This window comes from Ranitomeya variabilis, chromosome 8 (assembly GCF_051348905.1).
Source record: "Ranitomeya variabilis isolate aRanVar5 chromosome 8, aRanVar5.hap1, whole genome shotgun sequence".
Classification (NCBI taxonomy): domain Eukaryota; kingdom Metazoa; phylum Chordata; class Amphibia; order Anura; family Dendrobatidae; genus Ranitomeya; species Ranitomeya variabilis.
The window spans coordinates 196791689-196813912 of NC_135239.1; the positions used below are offsets into that span (position 1 = coordinate 196791689).

The 22224-nt window shown below is 41.7% G+C and overlaps 1 protein-coding gene across 9 annotated transcripts in view; it reads right to left on the reverse strand.

The window, feature by feature from the left end:
* MAGI1 (membrane associated guanylate kinase, WW and PDZ domain containing 1) overlaps positions 1–22224 on the reverse strand; it is a 446025-nt gene that overhangs the window by 107497 nt on the left and 316304 nt on the right. For all 9 annotated transcript variants that reach the window (XM_077275976.1, XM_077275974.1, XM_077275973.1 and 6 more), the window contains one exon: positions 10689–10808. In XM_077275976.1, coding sequence (XP_077132091.1) covers positions 10689–10808 — 120 coding nt within the window. The remainder of the gene's footprint in view (positions 1–10688; positions 10809–22224) is intronic.

Sequence of the window (22224 nt, forward strand, 5' to 3'; positions counted from 1 at the left end):
CAGAGGGTCAGGTGGTATTGTGCTGGGGAAGGGGCGGTGTGATAGGCAGTACTGTCGGAGGGTCAGGTGGTATTGTGCTGGGGAAGGGGCGGTGTGATAGGCAGTACTGTCGGAGGGCCAGGTGGTATTGTGCTGGAAAAAGGGTGGGGTGATAAGCAGGTGGTATTGTGCTGGGGAGCGGCGGTGTGATAGGCAGTACTGTTGGAAGCTCAGGTGGTATTGTGCTGGGGAAGGGGCGGTGTGATAGACAGTACTGTCGGAGGGTCAGGTGGTATTGTGCTGGGGAAGGAACGGTGTGATAAGCAGTACTGTTGAAGGGTCCAGTGGTACTGTGCTGGGCAAGGGAGAGGCGGCGCCATAGGCAGCACTATCGGATGGTCTGGTGGTATTTTGCTCAAGGAGGGATGGGTGCCATGATAGGCAGAACTGTCGGAGGGTCCGGGGTTGTGCGGAGGGGGAAGGGGCAGCGTGATAGGCAGCACTGTCGGAGGGTCGGGTGGTATTGTGTTGAGGGGAGGGGTGGCGTGATAGACAGTACTTTCAGAGGGTCCGGTGGTATTATGCTTGGGGAGGGAGATGTGAAGTGACAGTATGACCAGCACAGCAGGATAACTCGGCGATGAGTTGAGCCCTATCGAAAACGTATTAATAGGGCCCCTCCATTGTTTGTACATTGTTACTCTTCTAGTTTATCCCCAAACGCTTTATTAAGGCCCTATACGCATTAGATTAACGTCAGTCCAACTCGCTAATAATGACAGGTTTAGGCAACATTCTAAAGTGTATGGGGACCCCCGACAGATAATTGTTGGTAGGAGACAAGGATCTGGTTTGTCAGAGTTTCGATTGCCGATCCTTTTGTCATCCTGAAGATAGGCCACCACCAGAGGAGAAAGCACCGGCTTTCTCGTAGAAAACACAAGAGCGGTTGTAAGAGTGAGGGCTCCTGTCAGGGTCGGATATATTACTAGTGCAGCTGTTCAGAGTTCCAAGAGTTAAGGGGGCCCACTTCCGCCTCCAAAGCAGTAAGCAGCTTCTGTCACAGACATCATTAGACTACAAAGGACCCATATGCTCTTCTTGCTCAGGGCCTTTTTCTGTCTGTGTCCGCCACTGGTTCCTGTGTATGGGAGAGTAGGGCAAGATGGCTGGTGGTGGAATGATAGGCCGAACCATCTGTCTAATGTATACTGGGGGCTCTAGGCCTTTAAACATCCACCTATAGACTTGTATCATGAAGCAGAGGTCATAATGGGCAGAAATCGGCCAGGGTTAAATGCTACAACATGGAGTGTAACGGTACTATCTACCTCACCGAGCCAGTCATGTCATCCCATCTACTGTATCTGCAGAAAATGGCACCGATAACGGATGAGACTGGATGTACATGGCAGATGTTTATCGTCAGGTGATTGTTCTGCCAGCAGCCAGCACACGGGAGCAGAGAAATCTGTCTGCAGACATCACAAACTTGCAAGCATTCGCTATTCAGAAGCCGCCTTGAGGAGACTCTGGTAACCAGGCAACCAGACCCGAGACCCCAGAGATGGCAGCTGGAGCAGACAAAAGTGTGTGTGCCGAGAGGAGGGGGCCGCCATTACTTTCTCCCGCAATCGATACAAACTTCCTCAGTTGGAAAAAAGGAAAATCTAAATCTTTCTATCTTTAAAAGAAAGAAAAAAAAATCTTTCAAAAATATTTGCTGAATAATGACATTTATTTTGGCATTTGCAGGTCAAGAATTTAACGTAGTGACACATAAAAAGGGGGTCTTATCCACAGCAGATTTAAAAAAAAGAAAAATTACGGAAGACATTTTGCTTCCCCCATCCACCCAGCTTTGCAGTGAGGGGAGATGTCCGTGCGGTTTTTGGGTGTGTAGACAAGTACTAACCATAACTGGTAAAATGTGTTATCAGTGAACAAAGACTTTCTCATTACAGAGATAGGAGATGGCAGTTGGTGCTCATAAAGTTCTATGGAGAAGTGTAACCGTAGCAGTGTCACTGTCCGCCTCTAGCTTCTGCCATAGAATTTTAAAAGCACCAACTGTCGTAATCGTTCTCAGTTATGGGAAAATATGTCTTCATTGAACCCAGATTATACCTGAAATGAGAGTGAAAGATCAGCCCAGGAGGACAAAGAACACGGCCCCTAATTATCACTGGCATTTAAAGTTCTGGTCTTCTCATAAGGCTAGGTTCATATTGCGTTAAGTACATACCGTTAAACGGATCCGTTAAATGCATGTACAGAAAAGAGCCAAATTTCTTGAAAATTTGGCTTCACGTTGACGCTTGCGTTAACGCACGTGACAGCGTTTATGTCATTCTGATGTCCGTTCGTGAAGCATCCGTTTGTCTGCGTTTGGCACTGTCAATAAAGTTGTTCTCTTTTCTTTTTTTTTTCCTTTTGTCAGTGTCTGGTGTGGGTGAAATCATATTTCCTGTCACATGACCACATGGACCACCCTCATTAACGCAATTCAAACGTATGGTTTTATTTGGAAATTTTGCATGATTTGCGTCTGGCTGCGTTTGCAATAGCCTTCAATGGCAGAATAGACGCTTTCCGTTAGTCTTGCGTTAGCTTGACCAGACCCGAAAACGCTGCAAGCCACGTTCCAAGGTCCGTCATAAAAAAACGTAATGTGGCAAACGTATGCCAATTTAGGCATGTGTCACGATGCATCAGACAATGCAAGTCTATGGGTGCGTTACAATGTCCGTTACATTGAGTTTTCACTACTTAAAAACGTGTCCGTTAGACGGACTCCCCTAGCGCAATGTGAACCTAGCCTTAGGTCCAGATGGTCCTTTTGGGCCCCTTTAGGCTCAAGGGCCCAATTGTGATTGCGACCCCTGCAGCTATTGTAGTTACACCTCTGCTACTGCCTAGTCCTGCTGGAATTTCCTCTTCGGCCAAACCTGTCCCATTAGTAATTAACATGTTTGGCCATTTCGGGTGTGTTGAGAAAAGAGCCCTGGAGAGCATCAAAATGAGACCTGTGGGGGGATCAGTCAGAAAGACGATTAGGCCATGTTCCCACGTTGCATAAACGCTGATTTTTTTCCTACAGGTGCCAGAACAGAAATTCTGCTTTGATGATGGCGTTTTTTTAGATGCGTTTTTGGTGCAGATTTCAAGCAGCGTTTTGGTTAACGTGGGTTTTATTTAGTACATAAATACGAAAATTCGTGTTTTACATGAGGTTTTTTTTCAGGCTCCTCACAAAGGAATAAAAGAATAAAAAAATACGCACTGTGAACACGAGTTGCCATAAAGTCACATCCATTTTGCTTGAACTGTTGAAAGCAGCAAATTTTTTGCACACAAAAAAAATGCAGCATTTACGCTACGTGTGAGTATGGCTTGGGTTTTTTTTTTTTTTACCAGTCTGTGCCCTAAAATATTTTTATATTCAAATAGGCATCACTTGGGAAGGGGACCAGATTAATACTTCCAATCAGGGCTATGGAGTTGGTAAGCCAAACCTCCGACTCCTCTGTTTCCCCAACTCCTGACTCCACGACAGCAGTCACTACTGAGCATGTGCATAAAGTGCAGCACAGATTCATCTCAACTTCGACTCCACAGCCCTGATCACTACTGAGCATGTCAAAGTGCAGCACAGATTCATCTCAACTTCGACTCCACAGCCCTAATCACTACTGAGCATGTCAAAGTGCAGCACAGATTCATCTAAACTAAAAGCCCAGATCCTTGATCAGGAACAGAACAGACATTTATAGGACATTTCATAACTTTCCCAAATTCTTATGAAAACATTTACAGCACATCCTGCATTGTACTACTGTACCCAATGTATTTGGTCCATTTTATACCGACTCCACCAAAATGGACACCCAACTCCACAGCCCTGCTTCCAATCCATACAGCCTCGTTCAGACGTCCTTATTTTACATATACTTTCTATCCGTAAGGGTATGTGCACACGTTCAGGTTTTTTCGCATTTTTTTCGCGATAAAAACGCATACATATGCATCCTATCATTTAGAATGCATTCTGCAATTTTTGTGCACATGATACGTTTTTTTTCTGTGAAAAAAACGCATTGCGGTAAAAAAAAGCAACATGTTCATTAATTTTGCGTTTTTTTCCCGTTTTCCCCGCTATTTAATGCATTAGGGAAAAAACGCAAAAAAAAAACCGCAAAAAAAACGCGCAAAAACGCATAAAAAACACAAAAAATAATGCATGCGGATTTCTGGCAGAAATGTCCGGTTTTTGTCAGGACATTTCTGCAAGAAATCCTGACGTGTGCACATACCCTAAGTATTATTATTATTATTTATTATTATAGCGCCATGTATAGTAAAGTTTATGGCGTTGTTCAAATTTCCACTTTTTGTGTGGACCGAATGTTAGCATTAAATGAAAACTAGGATGTTCTTTTCTCGATCGGTTTTGCGGATTAAACTCGCCCATTTAAGTAAATTGGTTGTCCGGTTCTTTAACTGTTTAATAGACAAAAGAGAGTTGGATTTTGATTTTTTTTCTTTTTTGCAAACAAGAAAAACAGATGAGACACAAAAATGCACAAAGAATGGAATCAGCAAACTGATGAAAAATGGTATGTACGCAAAGATAAACTACAAAAAAAATGTCTGGATGAGGTCTAAACAGAAGAAGCGAGCCTACTCTGGACTGCTCTGGTAAACCAGGCCCAACACTAAAAAACACTTAGCAAAAAAATAAAATCAAGTTATAGATTTTCTGCAAAACTGTCCGAAGATCTGGGCAAGTGAGAATCTGGAAGAATCAATTGGGAAGATGCTCGCTGTCAGCAAGTTAATACGTAGCGCACAATTATATTCAGCAGGAAAAACAGGCAAGCAAACAAGCAGAGTTATTGTTATTCTGCTAGGACTGTCACCCCGAGCTTAAACACGCTGCTGTGAAAATATAATTATCGGCATATTAAGAAAACATTGTAAGCTGACGATACATGGCAAACATTAGTGGCGTCATCACAGCTGTACTGTAGCAATGCAGATTGCACTCGTTGCATGTTTTAGACCTTATGCATGGCCAGATTATGGATTTGTGTTATAAAGAGCCATAATATGAGACCCTTAATTTACTATGGGCCCATTCTGTATCTTCTTGTGCCCATAGCATTGTGTCACATGCCTCAAGAAGGGAATATATGGCGGCATATATAACGCTCTAAGGGCCAGTAGCCATGGTTGAAGGGACTTCATGTGCCACCACCCTAGTTTTAGTACTATGTCATATCCTTACTACCCACATAAGTAGTGATGGGGGTCGAAATAGCCATAGCAAATAGATTTCCATACAATCGGATTGTTCAACAAATCCATCCACGAAACACAAGTCATCAAACAGCAGCCCCTCCAAAAAATCAATTTTACCAGCCATGAATGGCTGTCATCGGACAAACCCAGCCAACTCATTTTAAGAGAATTATTGAGACCGAGTAGGAAGTCGATATGAGTCGCATCTGTGTAGGGCTGCTCTCATTGGTGGAAGGAGCAATGAAAAAAATCCTTGGACTGGAAACTATGGAAAATTCTAAAATTGCTATACCAGCTCCGACAAAAATTCATGAGCCTGTTCCAGAGGTAGAAACATAGCGCCGAGCCTTCTAGAACGCACCCCAAAGGGTCAAAGTTTCAAATTTCTAGTATGACTTGCCTACACATGTAACAACAAAGTCGATTTTTTTTCTTTACTTATGCCCTAACTGTAATTAACGGGGATCTATCACTTACTCCTCGACATTTCTGTTTTAGTAAATACTTGCATGGAATAACAATTCCAGAGCAGATTTTAGCAGAATTCTACATTGCGCCATTTCTCTGCTATTCTTCATAGAAAGATATGAATAAATTTACAACTGGGAGTGACAAGCTGGTGACACGCCCCTGCACAATTTGGTACTGTAGCACCGATTGGATGGTATTAAGCTGTGCAGGGACACGCCCCCCCAAACTAATCCCACTGAGTTGTTAATTTATTCATAAATTACTAAGAGGAATAAAAAGGGAACGGTGCAGCATAAAGAGCTAAGAAAATAATTCTTGTTTTATGGGTGGGAGCTCTTTAAAAAGCATCTAAAACAACATAAACTCCCCAGTGCAAACAACATAAACTCCACAGTGCATCACAAATTATATATTCACAAGTAGTGATGACAGCAGCGCTGACTGATCATCGTAAACGGCAAGGGTCGGAATACAGAATCCCCAATAAGAAGGTCATATGGCGCTACAATGGCTCCTCCTAACTACGGCCCATAAGGAAACTGGAAAAAAAGCATTAAAACCCTTCAACAGTATGTAAAAATAAAGGCTAGTCGCACAAATCGATTAGAAAGACTAATAATACAAGGGCAGGATCACAAACAGGCAGATGTGGAGCCCAGAAATAGGAAACAAAAATGTATTCATGAGACTACAACCCATTAAATTGCCAAGGAGCTAGAAATAGGACAGCGCCACCAGGAACCCAATTTCCCAGATCATAAACTGAGTTCTTAAATCTGGTATTAGTTCTAGACATGGTACAAACGCAACCAGCATGACATTCACATTATCTCCGAGATCCCGCATCTGTTCTCACAGCACCGCTGCTAGCGCAACCAGGGTCGGAAACTTCCCTTTCCTCAACAGAGAAATCAGCAAAGAATTGCACATTGAAAAATTATTTTCCTGATCGTAAGACACCATATCTCCAGCTTGTTAGAGAATAATTTCCAAAAATTATCATGGTTCTTATTATTTGTATACTTAGGGAGGATATTTGATATCTAGGAGGTATCAGCTAGAATCCAAAATATAAAATCGCGAAAGGCAAAGCCCAAAGAGCAGATACCAAACAAAGTAAAATAAAGTCAAATGAACAAGCAGATCTTGGTGGAACTGATCAAGTATCTGATGCGTTTCGGGGTGTCCTACCTTGTGTGGAGACCGAATGATTGGCCATGTTGGATTTCATCATGCCCAATCCTCATCACACTAAGTTAGTTGCTACTTGAGGAGAAATGCTCCTTTGGGTCTACAGTTGTAAAAAGCTGTACCGCCATCCTAACACTTGTAGAACCATGGGGTTCCGAAGCAAAGAGGGCATTTCAGTCATCCATATTCATTACTAATGTTTATGGGGTAGTCTGGAAAGAATCTATGTTGGGAATGGCTTACAACAGTGGTGAAGCCGCGCAGGAGCCTGAGAGGTAAAGGGGCCCACTTCTACCATCGGGTTCTGGCAGGTAGGAGTCAGTTCACAAAACTCTCATCCAGCGCCCATGGAATACTGACCTGGCTGATGGACCAGAGTCCTGTAAAAGTATTCGCTCATCTCTACCAGATGATGGAGAACCGACAGTTTTCAATTTTAGGTCAAGAACTTGATGTCTTGGTTCTTACCAGATGTTTTAAGCTCTCCAAGATGGATGCCATCTAAGGACACCAATCATTGGTATACATCAACCCTTGGGCCAGGGCGTAATGATTGCAGATTGCTTTGGCGACCTGGCCTGGCCGATTCAGGAGGTGGGCCCGCCGGCACCAGCAGCTCAAGATGCACATTCAGCTCAAATGTATTGCATTACAGAGACTTGCCGAGTCTCTGCACTGCAATACTCGTTATCTGGAAATCAGAGGTCAACGACAGACGTCGGCACAGGACAGTGACGTTATGCCCATCGCTTGCATACTGAAGTTGGCTGGCGGTTTCTGCACCAGCTATGAAAGGGGAGACAGCACAAAATGGGAGTAGGGGAAGTTGAGTAGAATCGGGTTTTTTTAATATTTTTTGGTGAAGAGACGAAGAACAGGGACATTTATTACAGGGAAGGGGCCCTAGGTGGGGGACGTTAGACCAGGATGGGGGACATTATACCAGGATGGGGGACAGTAAACAAAGGATGGGGGACATATGTTACTGGAAGGGGCCCAGGATGCGGGGCATACGTTATAGGAAGAGATCCAGGATGGGGGACATTATAACAGGATGGGGGACATATATTACTGGAAGGGACTCAGGATGGGGGCAATTATACCAAGAAAAAAGGCCCAGGATGAAGAACATTGTGCCTGGAAGGGGCCCAGAATTGAGGACATTGTTACATGAGGGGGTGGACATGTATGTCTTCACAGGACTTGGAACACTACAAGGGCCCATATATCTAAGGAACATGCAGGTGAGAGGCCTGGTGCAAATTTTGCACCAGGGCCCGTCGTTAGCTGGTTACCCCAATGCCTTGGGCTACTCTGACCACGAAGGACAGCAAGCATTATGGTGACCACCAGCAGCGTTACCAATATGTTCTTTCCTTGGGTGATACTGAGCTCCAACCATCTGAGCTCCAACCATCAGACCTCATATGGCCTGACTCAAGCACAATGACCGTCTCGGGTAGTAGTGTAGTCAGTAGTATGGCTAGCATGGCATTGATGGGCCGTTGTGGCATGATGTGAAGCTCATATTACATAAAGCCGGCAATGTTGGTCTGTTTTTCAGCACTGCTTTCTGGCTTCCATAGCCGATACCCTTGTTTAGCCTTGGACAATTAGGCGAGGTTTTATGAGGACACATCGTTCATTTTGTGAAATTTCAGCCTGTAATTTTGAAATCACATTAGAACAAATTACAAGAGTTTGCAAATGGTTTAATTATCTTGTAAGCAGGTCTGCCGACACATTTTCCAATGAATCATTCTGTAAGAAAATTGTAAAATGGATGGTTTATATTGCAACGGACGCGACCCAGCACATGTGAGCTGCAAACAGTGCAAGCAGATGGAAGCTCAGGGACATGATGAAGAACCAGCTTTTCCATTGGTTATGGAAGTCACATTGCTTTGTCCTTTTTTTTGCTTATTATTTCAAGAGTTAATTAAATTTATAGGGTGAAATCTGTGTTACATCTGGAGCAGAACTCAAAGCAACATTTGCATTCAACACATTTAGATGTTTGCAGGGCAATTGTGAAGAAACTGCAAGATGGCGGCTGAAAAAGTCCGCCTAAAGAGATATGGACATATTTATTTTCATAAATGGATGTATTTTTTTGCAAAATTATTTTTTGCAATTGGGTTTGATTAAAAATTTTGGAAATAACCTCAAAGTTGCATAATTTGTGGCCGGCTGCAGAATGAGTCAACTGAGAATCCGTCAGGGAGAGTTTAGCAGCTTTATCGGTCTTTTTCTGAGCTCTTTGGTACTGATTTCAGATCACATTAAATGTAAGCTAAACCTTGTGTTCAGAAATCAGCTCCATACAGGTGATTTATGAACAGAAAGTTCTGCTAAACTTTGATGTGTTTTGTGGTCGTTAATCGGCAACGAGGAGCTCAGAAAAAGACAGATAAAGGAGTTATAATTCTCCAGTCAAAAAGGTCTCACTGGTCTGGTATTATCAAGTTTAGAAGTTATCCTCTAACTGTTGGATAAGGGATAATTTCCCGATCTCTAGGGATCTGACTACTGGGACCCCCACAGATTCTGGGAACCATGTGAATGACGCAGTGGTCGAATGGATCGGTAGTGCGCATGATCTGCTCCATTCACACGTCCCAGGTTTGAGAATCATTGGGGGTCCCAACAGTCAGACCCCATCAAAAGGGAAGTTATCTCTAAGCCAATGGATAGGGGATAACTTCCAAACTTGAGAATAGCCTCTTAACGTATTCTACAGCCAGCAATGTGCAAGGAAACCAAAGGGTCTGTAAATGCCCAAAATAAATTAAAATTAAATTAAATCCAATTGAAAAAGTTATTTTTAGTCCAAAATACAAGTAAAAACAAAATAGTCCACAAATCTTTAAAGGACTTAAATGCATCCCCAATATTAGAAGAAAGGATCAGCCTAACTAATGATGGCCGTCCACCAGTTCATTGAATGTCTTTAGTATTGCAATTCTTGAATGGGGATGAAACACAGTCCATGTATAAATGTGGTGCAGACATCCCTATAGGTGGAGATCTACACGGGTCTAATGTGCACGCACAGTAAATCCAGACAAGATTGAATCGTGCAGATTTACAAAGTAAGATAAAAAATATTCCAAAGCGTGTGGACAACACCTGTAAAAGCTAATCCACTTCACTGCGACTAAATAATACCACTGATTTTACTAACGCAAACCCACAGTAATTCCAGAATACATGAATCAAACCTAATGAAAACCAGCTGAGATAAATGCCTTGTAAACATCCCTGAGCTCCCCCGATTCTGACGCTCTTTTCCATTTTAATCTGCGTCGCTCCATTGCAGAGATATTCACATTTGTTGCTTTTGTAGCACAATATGTGAAATCTCTGCTCTGCTGTCCACCTGTGCGTTTCTTCAGAGTGTTCTCTGGGGTGTATGCTTTTACCCTTCCCTCCTAGATTCTACCAATCATAGCTTGGCAGCATCTGAGACCAATAGACTCCTGCTGAGCTTTGATTGGCCGCATCTGAGAAGACGGAGTGTAAGAAAGAAAGAAGACGCTGAAGAAATGTCCAGTTGCACTACAAGCAGAGATTTCACAACCGGCTCTCTAAAAGTAGCAAATGTGAATATCTCTGCAAAGGAGCAACACAGAGAAAAACGGAAAAAAGTGTCAGAATCAGGAGATATCGGAGATTTTTATTAAGGTATTTAATTTATTTTTTTTTTTTAACAAGTGACAGGTCCTCGTTAAACTCTCTGTTCATACCTTCATATGTCCCAACTTCAAGTAGAGTTCCACTCTGTTCCAGTGCCAAAAACTCCTGAACGGTCAAAAATCTGTAGTCCACACCAGGGACTTCTCCTTCTCTAGGTGGACGTGTTGTGCCTAGAACCAGAAAAGAAATTTACGTTAAAACAGAAATGCGATCAGGTTTTTTTGGAACGAAGCATAAATTAGCGACAAAGAAATAATTGTATAATTAAGAAAACACAACTTGGGATTGAGTAGAGGTTTGCTGCCACTTGTAGATGCAGAAGAACTAGACCAAGACACCACCACATTAAGAAAGTTTAGAATTGGCTACAGACATCGGCTTCAAACTACATTTGGTCCACAAAGAAACGTCATGATGTCCCACTGGATCAATTCTCATATCAAGTGGGAAAGTGTCTACTGAAAACTTTGTCCGCAGAAGAGTCTTGCCACTGAAACCCTCAACAGACCTTGTCCTGCTATGAGACCTAGGGCTCAGATGATCTAACATCTGGTCCATGACACGCAACCACAGGGAGGGGACAATGACACCAGCTGTCAGCTCCGGACAACACTTAGTAGCAAGATTGCTCTCAGCAAGAGAAAACCAACTCCAGTCCTTTGACACACAATATTTGGATTAAAGAGCAAATGATTACAAGAGTTAACGCCCTCCGAGAGTCGTCAAGGACATTGCAAAGGCTTGGACAGAAAATATCTCATGTAGGTTCAATGCAGAAGCGAAATCCATCACTGGTACGTCAGCTAGGACCTCTGTACAGTGCAGTCATAAATCAGTGATACTTTTTACCACAAATTATGGGACAGTAGTACCGGGTTCGAGTAGAAAAAGAAGTCTGGAAATGCATTGATATTGTACCATGAGATTGAATATTTTGGCTCAATAGTCTTCTAGTTCAATACATGATGGATACAATGACGGAGGTGCCATAGATGAGTAGAAAGATAGATAATTATAGACCAGGAGGAAAACGGTTTGGGGATGGACAATAATGAAAGATGTAAGTAGGATAGGTGGAACAGATACTAGATTAACAGATACAACAATAGATAAAAAGAAAGTCAGAGCAGAGCAGAGGTGCAGATCCCAGATCCCAAACAGCGACCTTCCAAGTAGCCTGTACAAAACCCCGAGCTGCAATGCGAGAACATTGTGGGGCTTGTCAGGCATATCAAACACAGCGTTTATGTGTATCTAGATCGATAGGAAGAAACATATAATACATACATAGATCGATAAATAGATGGAACAGGAGATAGATAGAACAAGCTCACTTGCTTATGAGCCAAAACATCGCAACCTGTTCACATGGCCCAACAAAGACACCCGTTTATTTGAGTGGAATTTTCTATTGAGCGTTACCCACTTTTCTTGCCATACATTGGTGGGTTGCAAGTTCCAGTGGGCTGGCACCTTTGTGCTACTTTTTCTTGTTTTTTCAAGAAATGGAGGGAGAGAGGGAGTTAGGGAGGGAGGAAAGGATGGATGTATGGATGGATAAATAGATGGAACAATATATAAAATGATACATAATACCTAGATAGATAGATAACAGATAATAAATAGATAGATAGATAGATAGATAACAGATGGATAATAGATAAATAGATGATAGATAGATAATAGATACATAACAGATGATAGATAATATATAGATAGATAACAGATAAATAGATAATAGATAGATTGATAATAGATAATATATAGGAGATGGATAGATAATAGATAGATAGATAGATAACAGATAAATAGATAGATAACAGATGGATAATAGATAGACAAATAGATGATAGATAATAAATAGATAACAGATAATAGATAGATAATAGATAGATAATATACAGATAGTAGATTATAGATGATAATAGATAGAATATAGATAATATATAGATGATAGATAGATAATAGATAGATAATAGATAATAAACAGATAACAGATAAATAGATGGTAGGTTGATAATAGATGATATATAATAGATAGATAATAGATAGATAGATAATCTGTCCCATAACTATTGTGAGATTACACATATCAGTTATTTGCGACCAAGAAATGATTGATAATAATCCATAATGACGCTAGGACAGGGGCACATTGGCAGGATTATTGGGTGATGATGACCCACACAGGTCTCCTTCGAGCAGGAAAGGCGCAGACAACTCCTCTCCACGGCACAGACAGATCTACAGCCGCCCACAGCCCTGACAGTGAGCGTTAAATATTTATTGCCTTGTAGGAGGATGCAAATCATTTTAATTGAAATAATAATATTAATAGGCGCAAGTCTTCTTCTTTATAACATATAATTACGGAGGTGGCAAACAGAGCAATATGCTGAGAAAATGCTTTTAAGATTTCGGCTGGCTTCAAAATTATGCTGAAAAACAGAGACAGTCGTAGCAGAGCTGAAATAGTGATGTGTCTCTTGGTTTACTTGCAGCACCCCCCCGTAAAAGCCATGTGAGAAACTCTGCTGTGTTACACCTGCGGCGGGCATTACCCATGTAATCCCTATATATTGTCAAATGGGTTGTCTCATAAGGGCACCCCCTTCTTACATGTCCTCTTGGTTCATAGAAGGGAGTACCCTATTGAAAAACCTGAGCACCCTTCTCTGCAAATTGGGTAATGAAGGCATCCACACATTACATAGTGGTCCGGTACCCACTAGAGTTACGCCAGGGGCAAAGGTACTACAGGGGCATAACTTCAGTGGGTGCAGGGGTTAAAGTTGCACCCAGACCCTAGAGAATAGGGGACCCAAAGCATCTTATGAAAAAAGCAACACTATTTTAGACAAGTGATAGTATAGGCTCTGTTGGAAATTTTGCATGGGAACCTAGAGCTTCAAAATGCACCACTTGAGTACAATCCTACACTTCTCCTCCAGAGGCCGCTGCTGCAAAAATGTATGATTGGACACAACTGATCACTGGGGAAATTTTGATCCCAGACCCTCAGCGATCATCTGATCCACAGGATTATCATTATTACATAACTGCCTTCAGCTCAATCTCCAGTCATGGTGACTTGATAGATGAACAATCTGTAGTAAGATCAATCTTGTGCAGCCTAGATAGGTCCACCTGGGTCTTCTCTGCCATTATCTTAATACTATCAAATCATTGGGTGCTGGTCTTCCTCTTCGCTTTGTTCCTTCTATTCTTCCGACCATGATGTTCTTCTCCAGTGATCGCCCTCTTCGTATGATGTGTCCAAAGTAGACAAGTCATAGCTTGGTGATCTTTGCTTTCAGTGTCATGTCTGGCTTGATTTGTTCTAAAATTGATTTGTTTCTTCTTCTTGCCATCCATGGTATTGATAACATCCTTCCCCGACAACACATTTCTAAGGCGTCGATTCTTCTTCTGTCTTGTTTCTTTATAATCCAGGTTTCACATCCATAAGTTACCAAAGAAAAGACCAAAATTTGTATGAGCAGTGTCTTTCTCACCAGTGAAATGTTCCTCATTTTGAAGACCTTGTCCAGTGACTTCATTGTTGATTTGCTCATAGCTATTCTCCTATTGACTTCCGAGGTCAATGCTGGATCTTGAGAGATCAGTGATCTGAGTAGGTTGATGTCACATACAACTTTCATTTCGTCATCGTCTATCTCAAATGTGTTCTGGTCGTACCTGGCAGTAGTCAAGATCTTTATCTTCTTTGTGTTGAGTAACGGTCCCATGGTCGAGCTTTCCATCTTGACCCTCCATAATAAGTCCTTCGTTCTATCTCTTGTTTCTATCAATGTTGTATCGTCTGCGTATTTAAAGATTGTTGATGACTAGTCAGGCAATTTATATCCTTTCTTCTTTTTCAGCAAGTCAGGCTAAGGGGTCGACTCATTGACCGATGGACATCGCTACTCCATGCTGGGTTATGGCTACACACAGGGGTCTTGTATCAGTGCCCTATCATTACAGTGCAGCCATCTTATCTATGCCTTTGTACACTTTATCTGATAAAATGTCAGGATCAGAATTTTCTAGATAATTGCCTTGGATGTGAACAAATATTTAAAGCAGCACTGGAAAGAGACAGGGTGGGTAGGGAGGTGCGAAGCCAGCCTTCCCCCACTGTCTCTTGAATAAAGTGACAAGCTGTTTGCTGGACACACGCTCGGCAGATGGCAAAATCAAAGGGTTTTTCTAAGCCCATCTGTATGTGTACAATGATTACAAACCTCACTTGAAACAAAACCCACAATGTTTGCTTTCTAAAAAGCAGCAAAGCAAATACACTTTGCATAAAAAAAAAGTTTTTGAGTCGTTAAAAAATTGATTCATATAATCACGGCTGAAGCGTTAAATGGAAACTGTACGTAAAGTCTAAAAATAGGGGGAAAAAAAATCATAAAAAATGGAAATAACGCAGTAGAGGAACACTATCTCCATATATTGTCTGTTCCATCCAACGGAAAAGTCGGCACTATACCGTTCAACAAGACAATGGCCATCAGTGCGGCTTCCAGTTTATATCGGTTGTGCTCTGTAAAAAAAAGTCCATTGCAATTTTCCATGTAGTTTGCAAATAGGGAAAGTGAAACACGTCACTCAATCTCCAAACATAACATCTTTTATTGACTAATAAATTAGTGCTTCGGATGATGCGTCAAAAGTAACAGGAAGCGTCCAAAAAGAAAAGGAGAACCCACTTCAAAGCCCTAATTTACGTCTGTCCTTTTGCCGTGCAGCAGTTTATCTCCAGGGAGAAGGTACAAGCATTAAAAATCCAACATGATGGATCCTTCATTCCCCCCAACATCATACGTCAGGAAAGTTCGAAGCCCACCATACACATTACTGTTGGCCGATCCTTACTATATCTGTGAGTTTGGTCAACTTTAGTCTAATATGTATGGAAGCCTTTACTGCCAGGTTTCCCCACAGATTTTGGCGGATTAAGGCTGGCCATACACATTAGATAGCTTTTGGGCAAAAGAACGTTAGAGAGACACGACTCTCCCATACACAGCAGAGCTAATTCAATTGGACACTCTTGTGGTCTCTATGACAAAGCTTCTGGATGGCAAGTCAGACAATGGTTTATCTCATGGAGAACAATGCGATTGGCAGTTTGGCAGTCCAAAATCAGACATGCATGATCGACATCTCTCCCAACCATCATATGGCCAATGCCCCCATACACATTAGACCATGAGCCAAACCCATCGATATCGGCGAGTTTGGTAGACATAAGTCTAATGTGTATGGCCAACTTAATGTCTCTCTACGATCTAATTATTGTCACGGGACTCCTCTTGCATCTAGCAATTATCCAAGACTCAAAGTTGCAAATTGAGCAAAAAATTTGTTGCACACAAACCCTTTAAAACAATTACTGACTACTGCATACAAATTTTCCGCAGCAATTAATGTTCCCTTTCCCCCCATAAAACCGTAAATAACAGACGAAACGACTTCTCCTTGCCTACATGGACAACTTCCGCAGACCAGAAAGAAGCCAAAAAACTATCATGGTTACAAATTTTGGACCATGCGTAAACATAATGGGGAAATTTGCTAAATTGTTCCTTATGGTCTACATGCTGACTCCATTGTACAATTATTCTTAACATAATGCAACTTATGTTCTAGATTCAGTGGTTCTTTAATAATAACCTCGTCGCTGTAAGAAGTCGCCGCACCTACAGTCTCTACCGATCCGCGGTTTACTCTTGCACAAGAGATCACGGTAGACTATAGACAGAACGCTGGTCAGGTTTTCCGCTTTCAGTGTAATTATGTTTACTCTTCCAATTATAATTCCCACGGGTTTGCCGACAAGCTTCATAACATCTAATCTTTACATGTTGTTTATATATTTAGGTATTAGTTACCCCTCCACGGAGACTGAGGAGTATTAATTGATTGTACACTGTCAGACCGACTTAAGTTTTTTTTTATTAATAAGCAGATTCATGATTTTTACATTTTCCCCAGTTAACACCTTCTAAGTTATCAGCAAATAAAGATGAAAACTTTGTGACTGATCGTCTCCTTCACTAGAGGATAATATACCAAAGCTCTGAACGCTTTAGGAGCCGATTAGGCTGTTTGACTTTATTAGTTGCCGGTATTAGGAATCTCTCCAGAAACTATCCCAACCATCAGCAGTTTGTACAAACATTGACTACTGGTCCTTGGGATTTGTCCAACTACTATTTGATGTGGCCCACAGGCAAATCTCATTATCACATTACCATATTGAAAGGTTGTGACGTAGCAACATCTGGGGATAAGGACTCATTTACATGTATAATCGGTTCATGGATTGAACATGTGCACAGTGGACCACGCATGGATCCATTATAGCCACTGTGATGTGCATTTGGCCAATTATTCAAGCAGATCAATGGTTTGTGTGGAAAAAATATGGCAACAATATGGAGAAGCAAACAGAGCTGCACACGGAGCCAGTCAAAAAAATTAGACTTGCCTGACTTCCAACAAGGCCATCTGATCCTGGCTATGGCCTATTGGATGTTATTTTGTGTCATAATCATGGAGCCATTGACCCACCATGGGAGCATGGGAGGCAGAGCTTTGACCGAACTGCCACCACTGCACTTTGCGGTGCTCAAAAAGCTGAAACCAAAATTTTACAGTAGGACCAGTGTTGGATGTAGGGTCTTCAAGTTGACCAGAGAAAATTATTTAGAGAGCCCACGTTATATTTTTGAGCCAATCATTGTCAGAACCTCAGCCTGCTGGAAAATTATGGGTCAGGATTATTGGGTTTGAGCCATTGCTTGTAATATTCGCTAAATTGGTGAACGGACTGCTTCAATCTCATAGTCAGTTACAATCAGCTTAAGTGGTTGAAATGTGGAGCTGGCCAAATACATTACACCTGACAATACACATTGGAGCCAGCCAAACACATTGGAGCCAGCCATAAAAATTAGAGCCACCCATGCCCATTAGCACTGGCCATGTTGATTAAAGCCGACCCTATACGTTGGGGCCGGCTATACATGTTGGGGCCGGCCTCACACATTGGAGCTGGCTCAACTCTTCGGCTAAGCATTTCCATGTTCTCTAGGAGTGATCTACAGACATAATCTGGTAGTGACTTATGTCTGAGCCAAACAAAAAGATTATCCCTTGAAATTAAACAGACTGGATCCTTCTCTACCCCAAAATCATTTGTCGTCAGGTGAGAGTCAGAAGTCCCCAAGCACATTAGTTCGTTGGCTGATCCCTCAGAAATCAGCGAATTTGGCAGACTTTAATCTAATATGTAGGGCTTTAGAAGTGATCCTTGATTAGGTCTGAGCCTCTGATTATGTTGGCATTGACCTCCACTGTGACCACTTGGTGGATAAGTCACACCAATGTCCATAGATAAGGTAATACCTTAAGTTACAATCTCACAGTTCTAAAAATGTTTGGGACACACCGAGAAGATTAACGGCATTCATCTGACCTCAGTTCATCGGCCTCATGTAACTCATTGCTAACATTTGGGTTTCCCTTTCGAGTTTGGAATTTATTGCATCATAAAAGTAATGGTACTTTTTATTATTTCTAATCAATGGAGCAACCAATCTTGTGTTCTTCGGTGTTCATGCAACTTGACCAGTTCACCACCTATCCCGTTTACATACATAAAGCTACTGTATATGGAACTCATCGTTTCAGACTTCAACCTTATCTCACAATTTAAAGCTCAAAGTTGCAGTGTGCACCTGTTCATACTTCTGTACACAAAACCTAGAAAATATGGTTTGCGTTTAGAGCAATATGAGAAATGTGACACGGAGGCCTGATGTCACACATAGAATATATCCGATGGCTTCATTGTAAGATATTCTACACATGAGCTCCGCACTCTTTCTATGAAGCGATCTTAGAACCTGTTGCGTTTTACGGTAAAAAAGAAATGTGTCATCACAAGCAAAGAAGCAAGGTCAGACTATCGTAGTAACACAACAAACAAATACATCATGTACTGTTTTACACGTCCTAGTTATTCCTAGTTGTACCACATTTTTTTTTTAAAATGCCTTTTGCTGGTAATCTGAAAAGAAAAACCTGATTTCCTTATGGGTAATGGCACCAAGTACGGTACTTATTATACCACTGCATAATATATATAATAGCTTTCGCTATTAGCGCCACTCTCGTGAGTGTAAGGATTGGGTTACTGGATTTTGGAACCTGCTGATGCTTTGAAAAATATTAAAAGCTAAGAAATGTGTCCTTAACTTTCCTTTCAGCTCAAGAAGAATGGTGCGAGATGACTATTTTGGCCTATCAAAATGTCTGCCAAAAAGATGATAGGCCAATTTGGATATTTTGGGTGATTGTTGACTGACACGGTGTGTGTTTCACATGATCAGATGATAGTCACTTTTTCAAACTTGTCCCTGATCTGCTAGATCAGTTTGGCATGTTGAAGGTCGGACTGTTCATTTTATGCACGATTGATCAACATTGAGGTGGTTAAATTATTCCCTCCAAAAATCAAGTTATTTTTCAAAGGATAGGGGACAACTTGCTAATTGTGGGCGTCTGACTGCTGGGACCCCCTGAGATCCTGAAATAGGGGTTAATCAACCCTGAGAATGGGACTTTGTAGCCCCATCCTGAGTGGAACATGCTCACCTCCACTCCATTCAGGATGGGGCTGCAGATCTCCGAATCACTGCAGGTCCCTGCTGTTCGATTCCCAGCAGTCAGCACATTATCTCCTGTCCTATGTTTAGGGGATAATTGATTTTTGTGGAATAATCCTTTAAGCCAATGTGTATGGCACGCTTTAAGGCCCTCATACAAATTAGATTTATTTTGGCTAAACCCGCCAATATTGACAGGTTCAGCTGAGGGTCTAATGTGTATGGGGTGTTGGCCGACTAATGGTTGGGAGAGAGGTAGAATGGAAATGTCCAATTTCGGACTGCCGATCACATTGTTCTCCCAGAGGTAAGGCACCCTGCTGGAAAGTCTCTGTCTTTCTAATAGACAGCATAGGAGCGCTCAACCGAGCGAGCGCCGTTGTGTATGGGAAAATTGTCTGAAATGGCTGTCGATCGAACAATGACATGGCTGTTGAACGAACGATGGTTAGACAGACAGCCATCTAGTGTGTATGGCCAGCTTAACTATCATGGATCTCTTAGGTTTAGTTTTGTGAAGTGACCATAATCTTTCCAATAAAAAAAATTGCGATTGGTAAATAGAAATTTTACAATAGTTTGACCATTTTGAAACAAAACCCAAGTTCTTTTGACCATACGAAAGCTCAGTAGCTCCATCACGCAATAATCACATTTCAGCATTGGGCCAAGTGTTGCCTGTAAAATAAGCGTGAACCACTAAATTTTACACTAGGAAAACTCAAGTTGCTCGTTAAAGATCAGAAAGAGCAAAACTTTGTATTGAGCCCCCAAGTAAGAATGAGCTAAAAACATTTGGCCAAAAACATTAAACAGAACCTTGGTTATCATCTCATTCTACTTTCGCCTGTTGACAAGATGTTGAACTTTGACATTAGTTTTATGTTGGCTACTAAAGAAAGAATCACTATGCCAAACAATTTTCTTTCTCATCCAACAAATATAACAAAACATCAGACACATGATATGGAGAAAACGTCTGATTTTTAGTCTGTTAACTTCAAGAAAGATAGAAATGCCTTAATGGAACCATGGGTGGTCAATTTCAGAATAAAAAAACAGACTCTACTTTCATGTCAACAAATTGAAAAGTGCACTTCCCTCAACACTATCTGATTTGCAGTGGGTGACCGGATCTACAAAAGAGACACTTGAAATGTTTGCTGTCATGGCGGTAACAGACAAGGTGACCTGACCTCTATCTCTGCAAGGCAATCCTGGCAGAAAAATCAACTGAAAACTGTATAAAGTCAATAGCGATGCAACACTGAAAAGGACTTGAGAATAGAGAATATTTCAAGATTATTTTGAAGACCAGCAAAATTTCAAATGTACTAACCAAATAAGAAAAAGACAAAAAAAAAAAAAACACCTTGAAGCCGGGGCTCACTCCAGGTATATTTGGGCCATCAGATGGCCTCTGACTACCCCTCTAATGGCTTGACAACAACAGAGCATTTTTATCCAAATCGACTTAGGTCATCGAATCTCAGTAGACCCCAAGTTGTGTTTGGTTTTCTTGGTGTCGGTCTCCGGCCCATTACAAATAGACATGTTTGGCCAATTATGAGTATGCTGTTAAATAACAGAAGCTAAATATAACTTAAGGTGATCAACAATTCTAAAAATTTGACCATATCTATGGCTCAGGTCTTAAAACACTGATGATGATTCTGCAAATTGGTTCTCTACTGATCCTTAAAATGGGCTGACTGGAGAGTGTTCTGCTGTAAATGCAGTGGGTGAATGTTAAGATAACATTTGCCACAGTCTTTATTAACCTTTCAGTTTTGATGGTGAGCAACCAAGAATGAGCAGCCTACTCTCCAATGGGACTGCCCTCACTCCATAACGCAGTGACCAAAAAAACATGTCCTGCTCTCCACGATCAGCCAGGACATTGGGTTGTCCAAGTTTAAGCTCTTGTGACATCGTTATTGGTGACTGTCCTTCCTGTCACTTCTTATGGCGCCGCGCTCTAGTTCTGGGTCCTCTGGAATTAGTAGCTCCATCCTGGCTCAGAGATCGAGATTTAACTTCTTAGTATTTTCTCCCTGCTGGGTGGTCTGGGTGGTGCTCCAAGCTATTTAAGCTCCTGAAATCCTGCTGTCCGCTGCCAGTTATAATTTGACTAGCTTCAGTGAACTTCTGGTTATCCTGCTTGTATTCCCTGTAAACATTCCTGATTTTTTGCTTTGGCTCGGTTTTTTGACTACTCTCCTGCCTTACGATTTTGTGCCTGCACCGACCTCCTTTTTGTAATCTGGCTACTGCACCATTCTCGTTCACTCCTCCAGACAGCAGCCCTTCCGTGGAAGTAATTCACTGGACACCATTGTAAAATAAGTTCTCTTAACAGGGGCTAAAGGGTGAAGGAAAGGGTTCCTCTGTAATCTGCCAGAGTGGGTCATACCAAGCCTGTCCAACGTAGCTTTTTTGAGATGCTACAGATTTTTTTATTATTGGTATTAAGCCACCCCAGTCCATAGCTTCTTGGTTGTGTTTCAGTTTAGCTTAACCGAAGTGTTTGGGGATGATTTCCAATACTTCAGACAAGCATGGTGACTCAATGGTTAGCACTGTTGCTTTGCTGCTCTTAGATCCAGAGTCTGAATCTGGCCAAAGCCAACATCTGCATGGAGTTTTTATAATCTCCAAGATTTTCTTATCTTGGACAACCCTTTTCATGTCAATGGACCTTGACCATGCAATCCAGACCTTCTTAATCCATCTGAGATCATGAGAGTCAAGGTGTTCTAACCCAAGTAAGTGGTGTTTTTTATGCTACATGTTCTACCAACATGTCATAATACACATTTGTGGCAAATTCCCCTCAAACACTATCCTCAATGGATGATGTAAAATACTAAACAAACCCTCCAGACGGAGAACTGTTAAAATA